The sequence below is a fragment of the Aspergillus eucalypticola genome (assembly GCF_003184535.1).
Source record: "Aspergillus eucalypticola CBS 122712 chromosome Unknown BO83scaffold_6, whole genome shotgun sequence".
NCBI lineage: Eukaryota > Fungi > Ascomycota > Eurotiomycetes > Eurotiales > Aspergillaceae > Aspergillus > Aspergillus eucalypticola.
Window position 1 is genome coordinate 979,617 of NW_020290280.1, and position 17,966 is coordinate 997,582.

At 51.5% G+C, this 17,966-nt stretch overlaps 8 protein-coding genes across 8 annotated transcripts; 3 read left to right on the forward strand and 5 right to left on the reverse strand.

Moving 5' to 3' along the window:
• Positions 1-149: 149 nt before the first annotated feature.
• Positions 150-2,130, forward strand: BO83DRAFT_217236 (sugar transporter). The gene is made up of 3 exons (XM_025526776.1): positions 150-589; positions 647-1,044; positions 1,099-2,130. The coding sequence occupies exons 1-3, from the start codon at positions 260-262 to the stop codon at positions 2,090-2,092; spliced, it is 1,722 nt and encodes a 573-aa protein (XP_025390739.1). The 5' UTR covers positions 150-259; the 3' UTR covers positions 2,093-2,130.
• An 11-nt stretch (positions 2,131-2,141) lies between these two features.
• BO83DRAFT_435542 (GNAT family N-acetyltransferase) lies at positions 2,142-3,193 on the reverse strand. Its single transcript, XM_025535891.1, has 2 exons — positions 2,616-3,193; positions 2,142-2,540 (listed from the first exon to the last, which is right to left on the reverse strand). Exons 1-2 carry the CDS (start codon positions 3,043-3,045, stop codon positions 2,212-2,214), a joined length of 759 nt encoding a protein of 252 aa, XP_025390740.1. The 5' UTR covers positions 3,046-3,193; the 3' UTR covers positions 2,142-2,211.
• A 76-nt stretch (positions 3,194-3,269) lies between these two features.
• BO83DRAFT_217372 (uncharacterized protein) lies at positions 3,270-4,634 on the reverse strand. Its single transcript, XM_025526777.1, has one exon. It carries the CDS (start codon positions 4,531-4,533, stop codon positions 3,493-3,495), a length of 1,041 nt encoding a protein of 346 aa, XP_025390741.1. The 5' UTR covers positions 4,534-4,634; the 3' UTR covers positions 3,270-3,492.
• A 1,247-nt stretch (positions 4,635-5,881) lies between these two features.
• Positions 5,882-7,163, forward strand: BO83DRAFT_307711 (D-isomer specific 2-hydroxyacid dehydrogenase family protein; the record flags this gene model as incomplete). Its single annotated transcript, XM_025527344.1, has 4 exons — positions 5,882-6,029; positions 6,094-6,160; positions 6,238-6,521; positions 6,580-7,163. 4 exons carry the CDS (start codon positions 5,882-5,884, stop codon positions 7,161-7,163), a joined length of 1,083 nt encoding a protein of 360 aa, XP_025390742.1.
• BO83DRAFT_415396 (DUF1295 domain protein) lies at positions 7,133-8,404 on the reverse strand. Its single transcript, XM_025534634.1, has 2 exons — positions 7,651-8,404; positions 7,133-7,587 (listed from the first exon to the last, which is right to left on the reverse strand). The coding sequence occupies exons 1-2, from the start codon at positions 8,346-8,348 to the stop codon at positions 7,260-7,262; spliced, it is 1,026 nt and encodes a 341-aa protein (XP_025390743.1). The 5' UTR covers positions 8,349-8,404; the 3' UTR covers positions 7,133-7,259.
• A 224-nt stretch (positions 8,405-8,628) lies between these two features.
• Positions 8,629-11,334, reverse strand: BO83DRAFT_406592 (putative DNA mismatch repair protein; the record flags this gene model as incomplete). The annotated part of the gene is made up of 3 exons (XM_025533888.1): positions 8,629-10,470; positions 10,517-10,881; positions 10,928-11,334. 3 exons carry the CDS (start codon positions 11,332-11,334, stop codon positions 8,705-8,707), a joined length of 2,538 nt encoding a protein of 845 aa, XP_025390744.1. The 3' UTR covers positions 8,629-8,704.
• Positions 11,335-11,617: 283 nt separating this feature from the next.
• pfa4 (putative palmitoyltransferase with autoacylation activity Pfa4) lies at positions 11,618-13,174 on the forward strand. The gene is made up of 5 exons (XM_025535892.1): positions 11,618-11,985; positions 12,038-12,209; positions 12,263-12,562; positions 12,620-12,698; positions 12,750-13,174. Exons 1-5 carry the CDS (start codon positions 11,651-11,653, stop codon positions 13,127-13,129), a joined length of 1,266 nt encoding a protein of 421 aa, XP_025390745.1. The 5' UTR covers positions 11,618-11,650; the 3' UTR covers positions 13,130-13,174.
• A 203-nt stretch (positions 13,175-13,377) lies between these two features.
• BO83DRAFT_406594 (uncharacterized protein) lies at positions 13,378-16,059 on the reverse strand (the record flags this gene model as incomplete). The annotated part of the gene is made up of 2 exons (XM_025533889.1): positions 14,232-16,059; positions 13,378-14,171 (listed from the first exon to the last, which is right to left on the reverse strand). Exons 1-2 carry the CDS (start codon positions 16,045-16,047, stop codon positions 13,378-13,380), a joined length of 2,610 nt encoding a protein of 869 aa, XP_025390746.1. The 5' UTR covers positions 16,048-16,059.
• Positions 16,060-17,966: the final 1,907 nt, after the last annotated feature.

Below are 17,966 nucleotides of genomic sequence, written 5' to 3' on the forward strand. Positions count from 1 at the left end.
CTGCTATTGTCATGTCTACCAAGATCATGGTTGGTATAGACAATATCACTTTCATCACGGCGTGACTCACGGTGCACGACCACCCGCATATCTCCGCGGCAAGCTTTTACGTACCAATCAAAGATAAGAAATGTGATCCAGTTTACTTGAGGGCTTGGCTATCGGGTGATATCCGCAGTGTCTCTGCGTCTACATAAAGCGGGGTTCTTCGCTGCCGGCTCTTCACTTCCCCTCTTCTCGCACTGCTCGCGCTTTCTGAATGATTAGTCTGGACAACATGGGTGCAGACCATATTGCAGCGGCCAGTGATGGCGTGACTCGTGAGAGAAACATCGAGGCCCAGAGTGCCTTTGCTTCTACTTTGGTGGCGGATGTTGAGAAAGCGGCTCGTCCTAAGGAAGCGCCCACTGATAGACCGCATACCAATGTCTATGGATCCACCATTGACACTCCGACATCTGTCGCTGGGACAGACGCCGTCTATGCGGCTAAGGCAGCGCTTTTGAACCAGGCTATGTTGGATATGGGTATGGGGTTGTATCACTGGTTTCTGTTCATTATTACCAGTGTGGGATGGTTCCTCGATAGTGTATGTCAAGACAGTTACCAAAAGAGAGAATATCGAGGAATTTACTAATAGATACAGTTCTGGCTGATGTCTTTCACGGTCATCGCCCCCTCCAGTGCCAATGAAGCCCAGTTCTTCTACACCGACAACAAAGAAGCCTACCTCTTCATCAGTCTGTACGTCGGACTCACTACCGGCGCCACCGCCTGGCCCTGGATGTCCGACATGCTGGGTCGGAAGTGGATCTTCACGAGCACCCTGGTCCTGATGGGCATGGGTGGTCTCGTCGGTGCCGGAATGCCGTCTTTCACCGGACTTTGTGTGGTTGGATTTGTTGTCGGCTTTGCAGTGGCCGGTAATCAGGTCATGGATGCGATGGTACTGCTCGAATCTGTTCCCGCATCTCACCAGTTCCTTGTCTCCATGCAGGGTGCCATGTGGGGACTGGGCCAGCTGGTAGCGGCGGCTGTAGGATGGTGAGTCTACATCCCCATCGCCAAATGACCTATCGCATCATCTAACAATCACAGGGCCTTCATCGCCGAATACACCTGCGGCACCGGTCCTGACGAGGTCAGCACCAGCGCAGCCCTGTCACACCAATCCCGCGCCGACCATTCCGGCAGTAGTAGCAGCAGCTCGCAATGCCACTACGTCTCCAACAAGGGTTGGCGCTATGTCTGGTGGACCTTCGGCTGCATGACACTCTTCCTATACCTGTGCCGATTCACTTTCCCGCTGCGCGAAACCCCCAAGTATCTTCTTTCCAAACGCCGCGACGCCGAAGCTACCCAGCTCGTCAAGGACATTGCCGCCTACAGCAACCGCAAGACCTGGCTTGAGGAGTCCTCCTTTGCTCGCATCGACTCAACCGTGGACGCCAGCGCCCCCGAGTCTCGCCGCCAGTCGCGCACCAAGTCCCTTCTGTCCTCTGCCGGAGCCATCGGCTTCCCCGTTCTCTGTCTCCTCTGGGCCATCACCGGACTGACCTTTACCCTGCACAAGACCTACATCAGCAAGTACCTCGCCACGAAGGGCGTCGATGCGGTATCGGCTACCTCCGTGACTACTGGATACCTGTACAGCCGGTACCTGTATGTGGCGCTGTGCGCAATCCCTGGTCCGATCGTGGTGGGTCTCCTCATCGAGGCGAAGGGGCTGGGTCGCAAGCGCACGGGATCTATCATCGCTGTGTTGACGGGTCTGTTCATGTTCTTGGCTACGGTGTCGCGCTCGAGGGATGCGCTGCTCGCGTTTGAGTGTATCCTGTCGTTCTTGCAGACGGCGACGATGGCTGTCCTGGTTACCTACTCGGTGGAAGTGTTTGCGGCTCCCTTCCGGGGCTTCGGGCTGGGAGTTGTGGGATTCTGCTGGGGAGTGTTTGGATTGATTGCTAGTATTATTACGACATTTGAGGGTGCTGTTGCCGATGGCGCTGCGGTGTGGTTCTGCGGTGCGATTTGGGTGATCATGGGCGGTGCTTGGATGGTTGTTCCTGAGACGAAGGGTCGGGCTGCTGCTTAGATGGGTGCTAATTGATGTGATGTGACATGGAATGAGTGATGAGATATGTACTCAAGTTGATGGCAGATTAAAAGGATTAATAGCAAGTAATGAAAGATCTATTTACAAGAATATTGCGTCTACAACGCCCTCCTATAAATTCTCTGGTAAATGATAGCCCCAACCCCAAGCACAGCAGAGACTCCCAACAACCACTTCGCAAATCCTCCTCTTTCCTTCCTCTCAACTGTGGGCTTCCGAACCATATACCAAGGCACAAAATTACCCAGATCTTCTCCCTCACTAACAAGCTCAAACCCATGCTTCAGATACACGGGCCTTGCCCCAGGAGCAGAAACCACAAACGTTTCGAGACCCTCTTTATCCGCGCGGCTTGTTCCCCACTTGATCATCCTCGACGCGACGCCTCGTCGTCGGTACTCGGGCTTCGTGCCAAGCATGTTAAGATCTGATCAATTAGCCATATCCACGACCAAAACCACTTAGTCCAAGAAATGAGGAAAGATAAAAAGGTGTCCCATACAATAAAACCTCCTCTCCCCCATAATACTTTCAACGTTTGTTTTAAACTGCTCCAATGTTTCCTTGAGAAGCTCAATATCACCGACGTGAGATGGGTACGTGGCGAGGAGTTCTTGAGTTTCGGAGTCTTTACCCTCAGCAAAGTCTTTATTCTCATCGCCGTTCGCTGGATGATCTTGTTGTATGGGGGCAGGGAGCTTCCACTCCAAGAACCCGACCAGATCATCATCTCGCTCCGTATCAATGACCTTCAGGATGTGGTACTTATCAAGCCCCTCCGTCAATTTTCGGGTGAAGCTGACTACCCACCATGAGTGAATCTCGGGGGTGTTGGGCCAGAGACGTTGGTCTGTGGGCGTGGTGAAGCATTGAAGGTAGAGGGTTGCGAGCGCGTCGGCGTCGGAGGGGGTACAGGGGAGTTGTTTGAGCATTTTGAATCCCTTTCTTATGACTTGTGATGTTGTTGCTTTAGTAAGTACTGGGAGTTGGATTTGCTGAACAGAACAGAATGACACACTCAAGGTGTGAGAGGAAAAGCCAGGAATCGCTTTAAAATTAAATAGCCAGCTAGTTGGCTGTGCCAGGCTGCCAGCACGGCTTACGGAGATTACGATTCTTTTGCTAACGCTAAGATAGTATCTATTCGCGCTAAATAATCGGTGCAAAGACATGAATGGCTGAGAGTGAGATGAGGATTACTGCCCGGCACTTGGTTGGACTAGTGTGGCGCTAAGATGCATTAGTAGGTTCTTGTCAGGCCACCACCATTTCCTGTTAATCCGCTTGGATGCCTGTACTTTAGTGATCGTAGACATTAACATTATCATTAGATTTCTGATACATATATCAATATGCGTTGAACCCTTTGTAGCTGGGGTCTAATGAGTCTTCTCCAACATGACAGGCTCCGGACTCCGCATTGGACTCGACATCCGCGGGTCGTGCGGGTAAGTTTGGGTCTGACCCTGAGCCGGTGCCTGTGGGTGTGGGTGTGGGTGTGGGTGTGGGTACGCCTGCGGCTGTTGTCCCTGGTGGCCGTAGCCGTAGTCGTGGTGTCCCTCTCCCTGGGGATGTTGTTGTACCTGGCCTCCCTGTCTAGGTAAAAATGCCCGGCGATTCAATCCCTCTCTCGCATTCGAACGATTCTCCCCGCTCTTCGTAGCTTCAATTTCCCTCTTGACACCCTCATACATATACTCGATGAACTGGATTTCGTCCTGAATATCTAACGAACAACCAGCCAGACACAGCTCGCGCTCGCGCTGCTCGATATATTCCCGTATATTCCGCCACTCGTTCTGATAGTGTTTCAAGCGATCCGGCAGCCCCGAGCCCTTCAGGTAGGTCAGCACGCCGGCCATGATGGTGTTGATGGCGCCAAAGGCCGTCACAGCAGAGTGCGGACCACTGGCGGCGCCAAGAGCCGTTAGGGCAGCGGCCACGACAATCTGGATGCCAAGACAGACGTTGATGAGGATGCTGAAGAAGCGGTAGCGCGTGGCAGCAGACTTTTCGGCCTCGACGACACGCGTGTAGATGCCGATGTTGGGGGCCTTGCGACTAAAGTGGTGCAGGGTGTTGAGAGCGGGGATGCTGTCGATGCCGGTGAGGGCGCGGAAGACGAGGAGTTTGTCTTGGGGTGGGATGAGGGAGCTGGCTTGTGTCGTGGAGATGGTGAGAGGGGGTTTGTTTGGGGGTAGGTGCGATGTTGGCATGGGGCCGTGTGTTGGGATGTTGGTTGGAGGCGTGGGCATGGGTTGGGCAGTGCTCGCGCTGCCGTTCGGGATAGGGATGTCATAGGGTGGGTTAGTATGATGAGAATGCCCTTGTGGGATAGGAGGAAGGCCTTGCTCTTCGCGATCGAAGGCGGCGTGGAGGAGCCGTCGGGCGAAGTTTGGTCGGCGATTAGGGACGGCCATGGTGAGTTGAGGAAGAGGAGAGGGTGAAAAGAGTAGCGGATTGTGTGCGGTTGAGTTGCTCGTGAAGAGGGTCCAACCCCTTTATTTGTAGCGGGGTGGTGTTTGATCCAAGCTCCTTTTCGTCATTTCCGGCATGGTGTTGGAGGGTTTGATGGTTGCTCAGCACACTTTGAAGGGCGCCACAATTTCTGCTAAGGACGGGAATGCCGTGCGCTGAGCGGAAGAATAGCAGAAAGAAGCCAAACAACACCCTGCATTGGTCCATTATTGGGGTGTCAGACCGTCGAGGGTTCAGCGGGCAAAACTCTGAAGATAGAGAGCTGGCGGGCTGGACCCTCGACCCACAGCGATCGACACAGTTCGGCACGAGACATGGGACGTGCACCTTGGCCAGCAGTGAGATATGAGAGGTGGAAGTTGGAACCGATTGGCTTGTCGGCAGTGGGCCATTCATGGTGGACATGCAGTGGACAGCTTTGGGGGCAGCTGAACGGGCCTGGCGTTCCTGAGCACTGAATGTCAGTGGATAGCCAGTGGATGTGTTGGAACGAACTAGCCGAGGGATCGCAATGTGATTCGCCGTGCCATTGTTCCGATTATGATGTGACAGGCAACACGAGTGCGGCTGATGGAGATTGTCAAAGCAAACAAACCATCCTGCATGGAAAACAAGCTCTAAATTGCCCGTCCACCCGTTCGCGACGGGTTCACCCGCTGTGTGACTGTGTTGGTTGTCGGAGAAAAAGTTTGGCGCCCGATGAACCCGTGTTCTGCATCCCGTCTGGCATCTCCACAGCTTAACGGACTGACTGGTCGCAAAAACAGGTCACTGGGATGGCGGGCTGAGGCGATGCCCGCGGCTGCCCGAACCATGGATGTGAGGCTGTCAGATGCAACACAAACTTGGGGCTGCAGCTATCCAGCGCGACGTCTGCAAGCGAACCGCCGATCGGTCATGGCCATACGGGCCGAGGCTAATTTCGTTGAGAGTCTTGGTGTGAGAGTAAGACGGACTGCCATGAAGCAACATCAGTTATGCGTATTATGTATAGACATCTGTTATGTATCTCAACAGCTTCACACTAGTCGGGCTGTAGACAAGAAAAGAATGATAAGATGTTTTTCCTATCTCTGTTATCTCTCTTTCTTTGGGTCCATTTTTTAAATCTCCGACATCTCCTCCCCGCGCTTATTAATCCGCCTGCAGCCGGACATTCGGCGCATAAATAAAAGAAGCGCAAAAGATCCCCTCAATGGCGCCATTGCTTCCCTTGATATCCCTCATTATAATCCCCAATTCCATTTATCTGTCCTTCTCAACCAATATATGCCTTGTAGTACTCTCAACATGGGCGAGGCACCTCCCGTCAAAGAGCACCTAGTCATCACCTACGCCCGCGATCTTCCGCAATGGCTGATCGACGAGACGCAGGACAAATTCCCCGACGCCGAACTTTCCATCTTGCAGCTACCCAATTTCGCGCCAATTCCTGCTGGTCAGTGGTTGCATCTCAATCCCTGTTCACCCTGAGCCCATCATTAACTAGCTGAACATACCAGAAATCGCACGCAAAACCACTCTACTCGTCACCTTTAGCAATCTCCCAGCCCCGGAAGATGCATCCAAGTAAACCCTCCCCCCTGTCACCCCGGAAATCAGCTACAGAAATAGAACGAAATTAATATAATTCAATTTAAAAACAGAATCAAACTCATCCACTCCCTCTCCTCCGGACTCGATCACCTCCTCTCCCACCCCATCGTCAAAGAAACCTCCATCCCTCTCACCTCCAGCTCCGGCATCCACGGCCCCCCAATCGCCGAATGGACCATCATGAACTGGCTCGTCGCCTCGCGACGCTTCGTCTACACTCACGAGAACCAACAGAAACATATCTGGGCCAAGAATGTCGACTTCATGAATACTGTCCATGATCAAGTTGGCAGGAAAGTCGGAATCCTTGGATATGGAAGTATCGGACGACAAAGTACATTCGCACCCCTCCCTCTCCACATTATCAAGAAAATTACTAACAATGGGAAAAGTCGGCCGCGTCGCCTCGGCCCTCGGAATGCAAGTCCACGCCTACACAGCCTCTCCTCGCCCGACTCCTGCCTCCCGGAAAGACAACGGCTACATCGTCCCCGGCACCGGCGATCGCGACGGCACGATCCCTGTATCCTGGCACCATGGGACAGACAAAGCCTCAATTCACGAATTCCTGTCTCTGGGGCTCGACCATCTGGTGATCGCGCTGCCGCTGACTCCGCAGACCACCCGCATGCTTGGAGCTGAGGAATTCGAAATCCTCAGTAATGGTGTGTCTGCGGGTCGACCGCGTCCGTATCTTACGAATATCTCTCGCGGCAAGGTGCTTGATCAGGATGCGCTGATTAAGGCGCTGAAGGAGGGAGTGCTAGGTGGAGCTGCGCTGGATGTGGCGGACCCGGAACCCTTGCCGGAGGATAGTCCGCTGTGGGACACGCCAAATGTGCAGATCAGTCCGCATGTCAGCTCCGCAGGGAGGGAGTATATTCCGCGTTCGCTGGATATTATGAGGGAGAATGTGGGGAGATTGGAGAGAGGGGAGGAGTTGTTGAACGGATTCAAGAGGGGGAGGGGGTACTAACCCTCATTATTGGTTGAATGAATTCATGTATATGACTTTTGGTATTATTAATTCATGACTAGTTCATACATAAACTAACTGACTGAGAGACTTCAATTATTGAGTAAGCCAGCCCCGAATACCTTCTTCTGCGACCACGCCCAGCACGCCTGCTCCAAGAACAACCCACGTCCAGGGATTCACTACCTCGGTGAAACCGGGCCAGAAACTATTCTTCTCGCGGCGCCAACTCTGCAGCTGCTCGTATTTGTGCAAGTCCTCAGAGCGGTACCGTGTCTCCTGGCTGGCTTCGGTCTGGCGGTCGCCGCCGACGAAGCGGAGGAAGAAGTAGTTGGTCAGGGGACCGAGTAGGACGATCGGGTTGAAGTTGTTGGCGATGTTGAGAACGGCGAAGGAGATGTGGACGAGGGTGTCGCCGAGGTAGCTGGTTTCATTAGCTTGAGATCCTTAAGAAGTATGAGAGTGAGGATGGGAAGGAATAACTTACTTGGGGTGTCTGACGATACTCCACACGCCGTGCTTGCACAGATCGGTCCGTTCCTGACGGTGCATCTCGAGCTGCGCATCGGCCATAACCTCCATGGCGAATCCAGCGCCGAAGAGTGCGACACCGATTGCGCGCACGACAGACTGGACGTCGCCGTCCAGCGACAACGTCGAGGAAGTCAACCGAAACGGCACAGTGAAGGGCAGGGCGATCAGGGTGAGGAAAGCCGCCTCAGGTAGATACTGCTTGAGCAGAGCCGAGGTCCAGAACCCATTGGGGTCTTCCTTCTTCAGCTGGTCATAGCGAGGGTCATCCTTGCCGCGGGTGATGGTCCGAGAAGCGATGCGAGTAAAAAGCCGAGTACCCCAGACCGTAACACAAGTCAAGAGAACCTTTTCCGTCCAAGAAAGAGTCGACCAGGCAGTTTGTGGGGAGATGTTGTGGTAGTAGACTTGGTGTCCGATAGCGCTCCACCAGGCGTTGATGACTTGACTAGAAGGCCAGCACCAGTCCTTGATTTCGGCGCGGTCGGTGGCCTTGGATGCGATAAAGGCAGCGATGTCGAGAGTCGTGTGGAGCGTGAAGGAGGGGAGGATGGTCGATTTGAAGATCCCGATGTCGGCCGTGTGAAGCCGCGGGTGAGGGTGGGGGTGTGGGATATAGTCGTTCCCGAAGGGAGCGCTCCCGGATATGTTCATATTGACTGTGATGATCACTCAACTGTGGTTGAAGTTGAAAGAGATTGGGATTGTGGGAGGAACTGGATTTGGTTTTATAGAAGGGGGGTGTCAGTTGATGTCAGTCTTATGTAACGGCGTCATGACGATGACGTTCACTGCTTTGCGGGCTAGTGGAGCCGCCTGCCAGGGCCAGACTGAACCCTGATCACTCCTGCCGAGGTTTTGCGCATGGATACATTAGTTCAGATTTATGTTTGCTACCTTGTATATTAACGTATTAACATATTGTGTCTAGGTAGGGAAAGTTCATGCAAAGCAGGTCACGCTAGCTGGCGCCGATAAGATAAGATAAGATAGATAAAGAATGCTATGTATCACTTGGATTGCCCGCGCTGCGCTAAACGAGAGAAATTGAAATGCACATCCGGCAATCCCGACCGTTCTTCAGTCTGGTAATTGCTCTGCATTATACTGATAAGTCGATACCTCCAGATATCAAGTACCCTCTCTGTATCTTTATGTGAATGGTCAAAGGCGACAAATTGATCTCCACATCCAGTATACAGGTCTGTCTTGGTTATATGGTCGTATGTGGTCGATATGAGCGAAATGTCGGCCTGCTGGGTCAGACCCAGACTATATAGTTCATGTCCATCTGGAATGTTTTCCAATGGCAACTTGTCTGTGTTGATCCTTCTAATTCTTGATATACCATCTTCATTCTGATCTTGCGCCCTGTAACGCATTAAACGCGACCGTGGGTCATGTGGACTCAGCACGGGCTTCATGGTCGGCTCGTCTTCTCGGTCAACGTCGGGTTGCCTGTGAAGTGCAGCCTTGGCAGCTAGATAACGACTCATATGGGGTGAACTCGTTGTGGTCTGGTTTCGCCGACTTCTAAGTTGTTCTCGATGCCTAAGGATAGCTTCCCTCTTGCGGTTCTCAAAGTCAAGTGCACGGTCCAGCTCCTGGTGGTTATCTCCTGAAAGAAGCTGGCGTAGAGTAGTGGAGGACTTCTCAGGGGCAGGCGCGTGATCTTCTCTGATTTTGGAGTCTGCGGTACTTCCAAGCAAGGGAGAACCAATTTCTTCTGGCTCTGTTTCTGCTTCTGCAGGGCTAGCCTGGGTCTCGGGATATTGATTCTGAGCAGTAGCAACGCCATTCTCTATTGATCCTGTATTATTTGGTGGCCTTTCTGATGAGCCAAATCGCTCTTGCGCCAACTGCTGCAATGAGCGCTCGTCTCCATCGTCTACAGGTACCTCACCAATGGTTGGCTGAGACAAGGGGACTGGGGTTTTCCCTAACCAGCTATCAAGGGCTCCGTTTCCAAGATGCGTGCTATGGTTTATTGAGGCTTGCCTTGTCCTGGGATGAGGAGTTTGAGGTGTTCCTAGACTAGACAGCGAAGACTGAGCTTCAGTCACGTAGCCAGGAGCAGTCGTCGAGCTGGCAGAGGGACTCGGTAAGATGAACCCTGGAGAGCTTGTCTGCAGTCTCTCCCATGAGTTTCTTCGGCTTTCAGTCGGATATCGCACAATTTCACTCCTTCCTGTGTTGTCCGTATCACTGGGCGACGAAGAAACGTTGCGTGTCGGCATCGGCATGCTTTCTTTAGGTATTGACCAGGGGATGCTGCTCGCACTTCTCAGCTTCAGACGATTCTCTGTGTGTGTGCTATGTTGTTCCTCTACAGCCGGGGTCCGTGGTGTTGAGGAGGCGTAACTGCTTGCCCGTGAGTCATCCGGACTTTTCCTGGCAAGAAGGATGTCAAACGAGTTTCTATAAGGAGCAGGCTCCTTTTCTTTATTGGCGGTCCTTGATTTCTCGGTTGGTTTTGCTTCTATACCGTACACATCACACAAAAGCTCTTCCACCAAGGAGAGAAGCGCTTCCTGGTCTTCGAGAAGGACATCATCTTTGGCGGGCTCAATGTTGACGTCGTAGCTTGCATTAGTGCACTGGAGCTGAAGGCACAGAAGCGGATCAGTAATGCTTGGAGATGGCTCCTGACTGGAAGCAAGTGAGCGTATATAAGACTTAAATAATTTGGCAGTATCTTGCGCGACCCCTCGGGTGGTCGATAAGGGCCTGCCATCGATACTAATATACTGACCCAACCCGTTCACCTTGGCAAGGTCTGACTCTGTCAGCCACATTCAAGTACTTACAGAGCAGCTACATACCAGAATCTGGCTTTGGGAGAAGCGCGAGTATCCGAAAAGACCTGTCGCTGTCATTCTCAGGTGGCCAGGCCTTGACAAGACAGCTAGAGGAAGCTTCGGTGCCAACAACCTTTAATGCAGCATCCACGAGGCAAGCGTCCTTGCCTGGGCCATACATCCAGTTGCTCGTCTCTGTCTTTGCTCTGAGGACTTTCAGGGATAAACGCTTGGAGGGCTGAGCAATAGCGTATGATTGTACGAGCTTCTTGATCCTCGCGAGCGTCTTGGCAGCGTTCTTTATCGTAGTTTGTCTCCGGACAGGAATGTGTTTGAACAAGTCCGTTATGCGGACACTGGTACCTACCGGATGTGACGCTCGTTGGGTACTACGTAGGTCAGCTTTGGACTATCTCAATCGGCGGTGGAAATCACCTTAGGAGCTCGCCATTTCTACCATATTTGATAGAAGACCCGACCGGCTCATGCGGTACTCTAGTGATGATGGTCACGCCACCGGATACCTCCGCTGCACTAGCAAGCGCTTCGCCTCTGAAACCTAGGGACTTCCCACCGATAGTTCTAAGATCCTCGACGGATTGAATCTTGCTAGTGAAAGTGCGTTTGCATACAAAATGGTGGTCACTGGTGGGGATGCCGTGGCCATTGTCTTTCACTTGTATTACGTCAAGTGTATTCTGTGAGATCTCGATGAAGACCGAAGTACCTGTGGCATCCAAGGCGTTGTCCAGGAGCTCCTTGACAATGGAGCAGGGATCGGAAATAACAGACGCGGAGCCAATTGCCCGCACCGCTTCAGGCGACAGCGCGGCGATTGGCATCCTTAACGGAACACAGGTAATTGGTCAGTCATTTGGGTGGCTTTGAACAAGATGAGCGGTGAATACTTTCAAAATATATACTATACAACAGAGTTTAGATGAAGTATACGATGCAATAGACTGTCCTGATGATCAATGGAGATGGAGAATGAGTGAAGGAGTATTTCCACGCACAACATGGGTCATTGATCACGTGCGCTGAGTCAGCCACACCACGTGGCTTGTCAACATCGACAACATTCTGTCTTGTCTGCCTCTCCATCATCTTATCGCGTGCTGCCAGTGGTTGGACTCGGAGATGTGATGTGCGATCAGCATGGCTAGCTCTTCATTCCGGTTGTCGCAACTGGCGATTCCATCAGTTTGCATCCTGATTAGCTTTCTCGCGTACAGCTCGCAGTATTTCTTTCTGTACTTCGAGCCAGCTCCGCTCAGGGACACCGAGCTATGGCGCCTCAACATCTTTGCCCTGTGCATCTGGATATGTTATTATCGAACTTGCACTGTAGATCCTGGTCGCATTCCCAGAGATTGGAAGCCATTAGACAGTAAGCAACTCGAAGCCGACCGTGCTAGTGGTCGTCAACGATGGTGCCGTAAATGTGAGGCATACAAGCCGCCAAGAGCCCACCATTGTCGAACGTGCCAAAGGTTAGTTATATCAAATCAATAGCCTAGGGCTTCATACTGATGCCAGCTGCAGATGCATCCCAAAGATGGACCATCATTGCCCATGGACCTCGAACTGTGTCTCGCACTTCACGTTCCCTCACTTCGTGCGTTTTCTGTTCTATGCCGTAACAGGAATGTCTTATCTCGAGACTCTTCTCTATGAAAGAGCGTCGATAATTTGGGCGTCCCGGAATCGTCCGAGCGTAAGATGATAACTCTAGACGAGATGACGCAAGCTGATGCAGAAGTTGCTTAGTATTTAGGCCCTAGTGCGCTGCAGATGGGTCATCTATTCGTTCTCCTTGTAGTGAACAGCTTCACGGTCTTCTTTCTCATGATACTTCTCGGTCGGACCATCTGGTCTATGAGCATTAATACGACAACCATCGAAGAATGGGAAATTGAACGACATCAAACGCTGGTTCGTCGGTCTCGTCACTTCGGTGGGTATTTGACCGGACCAGGTGGCGTCAGGATCCGGATCAAAAAGCAAGAGTTTCCGTACGATATTGGAATCTGGTCCAATATCAAGGCTGGAATGGGCGGAACTGCAAATGTTGGTTGATTTGTATTAACATACTTTTTCTCTGCTGCAAGCTAATCTGCTATTTAGGTTCTGAGCTGGTTTTGGCCGCTGGCCAGAACTCCTGATCGTCGGACAGGATTAGAGTTTGAAGTGAACGACTTTGAAGGTTAGTGAAACTATATGGCTCCGACATTGATGACGGCTGACCCCCAAATAGATCCTAATGTTACTTGGCCACCTCCCGACCCAGACAGAATCCCGGTCACAGCCAGAACAGCCATGGATGATGTCGAGCCCCAGACTCCAGCAATCTACAGGAGGATGGATGAAAGGCCCAGAGGTGCGCCGAGAGCTAGCCAGGAAATCAGACGCCGTAAGCGCTTCCATGATCGGGCACAGGAAGAAATAAATCAAAGCGGCTCTTCTCGGGAATCTTCGCCAGGTTATAGTACTGAGCCCGAAGATGGCGAGGAAGGGTGGAAGAACTCTGAGGGCGAGCGGCTACGTGACTTTGGGGTCGAAGAGGACGTCGAATTCTACGACGAGGAAGACATCCCACTCGCCATTCTGATGCAACGAAAAGCACAACGACAATAAACATTCTTCCATTTTCGGTCACAAACATGATCGCGTACATAAAACATAATGTTCAAAAGCTATAATCATTAGCACTGGCCCTCAGCATTTAACTCGTAGTCATTTTGTTCCATCCTGAACACAGCTTGCAAGTTCCACCTAAATCAAAGTACAGGTGGCTAGTGCCACATTAGAAGCCCGAGAATCGCAGTAACGGCAGACAACGATGTCCTGAATTCAGTTCTAGCGTTCGATTACACGCTCCCTCCTCAATCGGTCTGGAAATAAATCGGGCCCTTGATATATTCTCCGAGTCTTTCCCGCACCCAAGCATCCTGCTTCTCACCAGCCTGAGGAAGGCTACTCACAATGCCGGTTGTGTCACCACCACCTAGCAGGACAGCGAAGATTCCCCGTAAATGAAGGCCTTGGTAACCTGGAATACTGATATCAAAGGGCTGAGAGCGCTTCCATAGCTCTTCCACGGTTTTAACGTGAAATTGCACCTCATCCAATCCCAGCGACAAGATCTTCTTATGGATGCGGTAGTACTCGGATCCAATACCTGGATCGCCCAAAATGCAGCTGCCCCCGGTACCCCAATGCTGTGCTGTCGAGAAATTGTTCGAAACGTCATCTTTGAAGGTTGGCGTACGAGCTGCAGACACCTGCCAAGGCATGATCGGGGCATGCAGTTCTGCGCCAAGCGTTTCACAGAAATCAAAATACCTGCTCCATTCGCGCGGAGCAAAGCAGAAGAACTTAGAGTAGCTATCATTTCTGTAATCATCGCGTTCCCAGCGGTCAACGGCCAGAAAGTCGAGAGGAGCTAGCTCATCTTCATCCGCCTGCTGGGAAGCTTGTTTGGGCCATACCCCGAGGACATCCAAGTAGTCGGCTGTTTTCTTCGCCTTATTCGATGCCTGGTTTTCGTCCGTGTAAATCCACACTGCACCGGCGGGTTCTCCTGCCCAGAGATTGACCTGCCATCCGAGCGAAACGGCAGGCTTACCGGTGTCGGGATCCTTCGTCAGAGTCCGCACCAGCCAGTGTAGTGCACGTACTTATCCACGAAGGGTATCGTCAATGTCGCTAGGGATAAGCTCGACCTTATCTGCTTCACCCCGGTATTCAAGGGCTTCTTTCAGAGCATTGAGGAACGGTACTTCTGAGTCCGCTTCGTAGCCACGCTTCTGGCACTCGCCAATGAAATCGGGGTTGAGGATGTACGCAGCGCGTAGAGAGCGTGGCGCCTGGTCACTCTTCATGGTGAGTTGTAGCGACTGAATGAAATTTCCAAGGCTATGGCGGTGTCTGGTGGTATCTGTCAGGACATCGTTCCCACCAGAAAAGTTGCAGGTATATGATATCAACACCGGCAGAACAGTATGATCGCTTCCGATGGCTTTTTCGATATCGCTCGCAAGGGCAATCACTCTTGGTGTGCATTCTTGACTCTCTGTTAGATCAACTTTGGGGTCGCCGTCGCCACCCTGACCAGCATATTTGAATATTGACGATGCACCAGCTTGCACAAAGTCTGTTAAGTCGTTGTCAGTGTCATCCGGTTTCGTAGGTTCGCTGAGGTCCCGGGTGCAAGCACCGAAACTCAGAAAGTTGGGGAAGCCAGGGACATTGAGATTGACAGCAAAATCCACCTGCAGTTCAAGTACAGTGCTACCATCATCACTAACATTGAGGCTGGGGGGGAGTGTAACGTTATACAGGATTCCATCCTCGATAAACCGATTTGCCTGTACTTCGTAGTCCCCCGGGGCAACCGGAACCGGGAACTCAGGACCTTCGTCTTTCACGTTCAATTTTGCCTTGTAAATAAGGCGGGTGGTCTTCTGGATGAGATGCACGACCATTTTCCCTGCGGCTATCGAGTCCTGCTTCTTGAGCTGGATGGGTAGCTTGACGGCATCTGGAATTTGTACCTGAGTCTGGCGCACATCGTCGGCCGTGAACGAGACGGCTTCATTCTGTGATAGAACAATGTCCTTCGGAGTGAATTCATATTGGACATTATTCACAGTGATTGAATCCACGCTAATAATTGCATTGCCATCTGCTGGGAGAACGCGACGTGGCCTGGTGGTCTTGGGGACAAAGCTCCAAAAGTCGTAGAGCGGAGCTCCTGCATTGCTGAAGTTGACATGTATCTCCTCTCCTTCAAGTCCGGGGATACTGTCAATTACAACGTCTGTCAAGCTGTGGTGATGGACATCGTATGTCACATTGATAGTCGGGGATGTGTCCCCTTTCTGGACCACCACCTGGTCTGGTTCAGCCTTCGCGGTGGCAACTGTGGTTTCATCGTCTGTGAACAATTCCACAGCTGAGACTTCGTATTCACCCCGATTCAAGGACACTTCAGTCTTTTGGCCGAATTGTACCTCGCGCATGGTGAGACCATCATCGTTCGTAAAGATCACCGTTTGGTTGGCGGAGGTAATCCCATCCGGTTGACTATCGCATACGATTGGGACAATGCCGGTTTCATCAGGCAGATAGCTCTTCCAGAGACGCACCGAGTTCTTGTAACGATCAGGTTGAGGATCGCCGGCCATTCCCAGCTGGACACTTGAGACTTGAAACGTTTTGTCGTCCCCATCCAAAGTAGGCTGAAAGTTGAGCTTCACGTGGACTTCGACTTCGTCACCGCTGGAGAGGTTGCTAACTTCGGGATCGGGTTGGTACCAGGGGTTGGTTGAAGCATTGACATTCACATCGTCGACTTTGGCCGGAGATAGAAACGTAATACCCAGGAAGTCATCCTTGGTAAAATCCACGGGATCGTTGTTCTTGTCGCGCAAATCTTTGATATCAATCTCACCCCAGTAAGGCGATGAAGCCCATGCTGTGACGGTGGCGGAGAGTTCGTCGTCTTGGTCCGTCACACGAGATTGGCGAAGGTAGCTTAATATCGCGGCCATATTGCGGTTTGTGAGTCTTTGGGTGTTCAGATTCTTTTCTATGAAGAGTAAAGCGGGTTGTCAATTGAGTTCTGCTTGTCAATTGAGAAAGTAAGTCTTTGAGTAAACCAAAGGGAAGGGACCTATTTATACAGCGATCCCTCCATCTCGACTAGGGGCACCGGTCCGGTCCTTCCGTGATAGACATCACACGCTTTACGTTCTTGCCATCCGTGGCTGGCTGGCCTCAGAGAGAATGCGCGATTTTCAGCAGAAGAGGCGTCGTTAAGGACAGTGGCCCGTCGGTGACAGCGAGACATAAGCCCTGCAGTTTGTTAATGCCGCAGTAGCATTGCACAAACGCCGAGGGCTTCAAGGAGGAGGATCTTCTTTTCTTATTGGCTTATCATTATTACTGTGACTTTTCATGATGTCTTAACCGAAGGTTTTCATGCTGCTCTTATCCCAGTGCTACCGTGGGATACTCGTAAGAACCGCTGCATTTGTACATGGCCCCGAATACATACCATATTCGGCAATTTCGTCCACCCAGCAGCAAAGCCAGCATGATACAGTACGGGTATTGAAGAAACCTCTCGGCCAGGTAGCTTGATTATCCGTACTTGATACTACATCTCATGTCTGTAATACGTAAGCCTTCTTCATGGAGAGGATCAAGAGCGTCATGATAGAACGGCAACACTGTATTTCTTGACGATCAAGTAAGTCGACCCTTGCCTCATGCGATCCCCAGTGACGGGAATGCTGCCTGCATGCTCAGCTCCTCCGGAACGACAGGGCTAAGTTGCCCAATGCAGTTGCGTACACTTGTGTTACATCAACCATCAAGGGGCTCGCTGGTCGGACTTCCCCGCATCTCAGCTGGCATGCAGAGTGCAAGCGGGGAACCCGATTATTGCGTGGCTTACCTGGGGAATTTGGTCCTCTGCTGACATTGCTTGTATTTGCATAGGACATGTCTTGGAATGCTAGTGCCCCTGATCTGTTTTAAATGAATACTTAGTTTCTTGCTTTGTGTGTTACACAGCACTGGACACGTAGGGATTGTGGTGTGGGTAATTCTTAGTATGACTTCTATCCTCATTCGCTGCCTCAGTTGCATGGGTGCAGTGGAATATTATGGGTTTGCGTCATGGCGCTGGCAGCTCAGCTGAAACCCGCTTCTACTGTATTACAAATCTCCTGCTGCACCCAAGGCGACTGCGATAGCTCTCGTTTCCTACCAGAAGCTCATCGCCCGTATGCATTCATGGATTGGTAGTCGACACATGACGCAGTAGCAATCATCGTGGAAAGCCATCGCTATCGTTCTAAGGGAGCATTTAAGCTACCGCGAAATGCATACTGTTGACGGCAAAGTTGAAAATGATACAATTGACGGTGAATATGTGACACACAGTAGATGTGACTCAACGCTTGATTTGTGATGGCAAAGGGGAGTACCCCAGTTGCAGTAATGGCCAATAGCGGGGAACCCGGTGGAAACAGAGAAAGAAGAAAAGAGAAGACACGCTGAAATGTGTATTGACACTAGATATCCAGGTTTTATGCTTTTTCTCGATATTGGGGTCTGACAACTACTATGACAGCTTAACGCCCAGAACATATTACTTTCATACCACCCTGTGGTTCTACAAGGTAAGTATTTTACTCAATTGGATCATGCTCATCGAATACGTGCCAATCCGTGGCTTCCAAACTGGCGCCTCCCCATCAAAATCAGACCTGCAGGCAATCGAGACTGAAGTAGTAGCACAAGCGTAGTAACAGCGTGCGATTAGATATAGCTCTATAGGTCATCTATCGAGGACCACCTTTGGGTAGTCCTGAATTCGGTGACGGCATCTGACTTTCCAAGTCCGCCCGTTATGGACCACTCTTGCCCAGTTCCTGCCGTTGGATCACCATTTAGCAGTCAC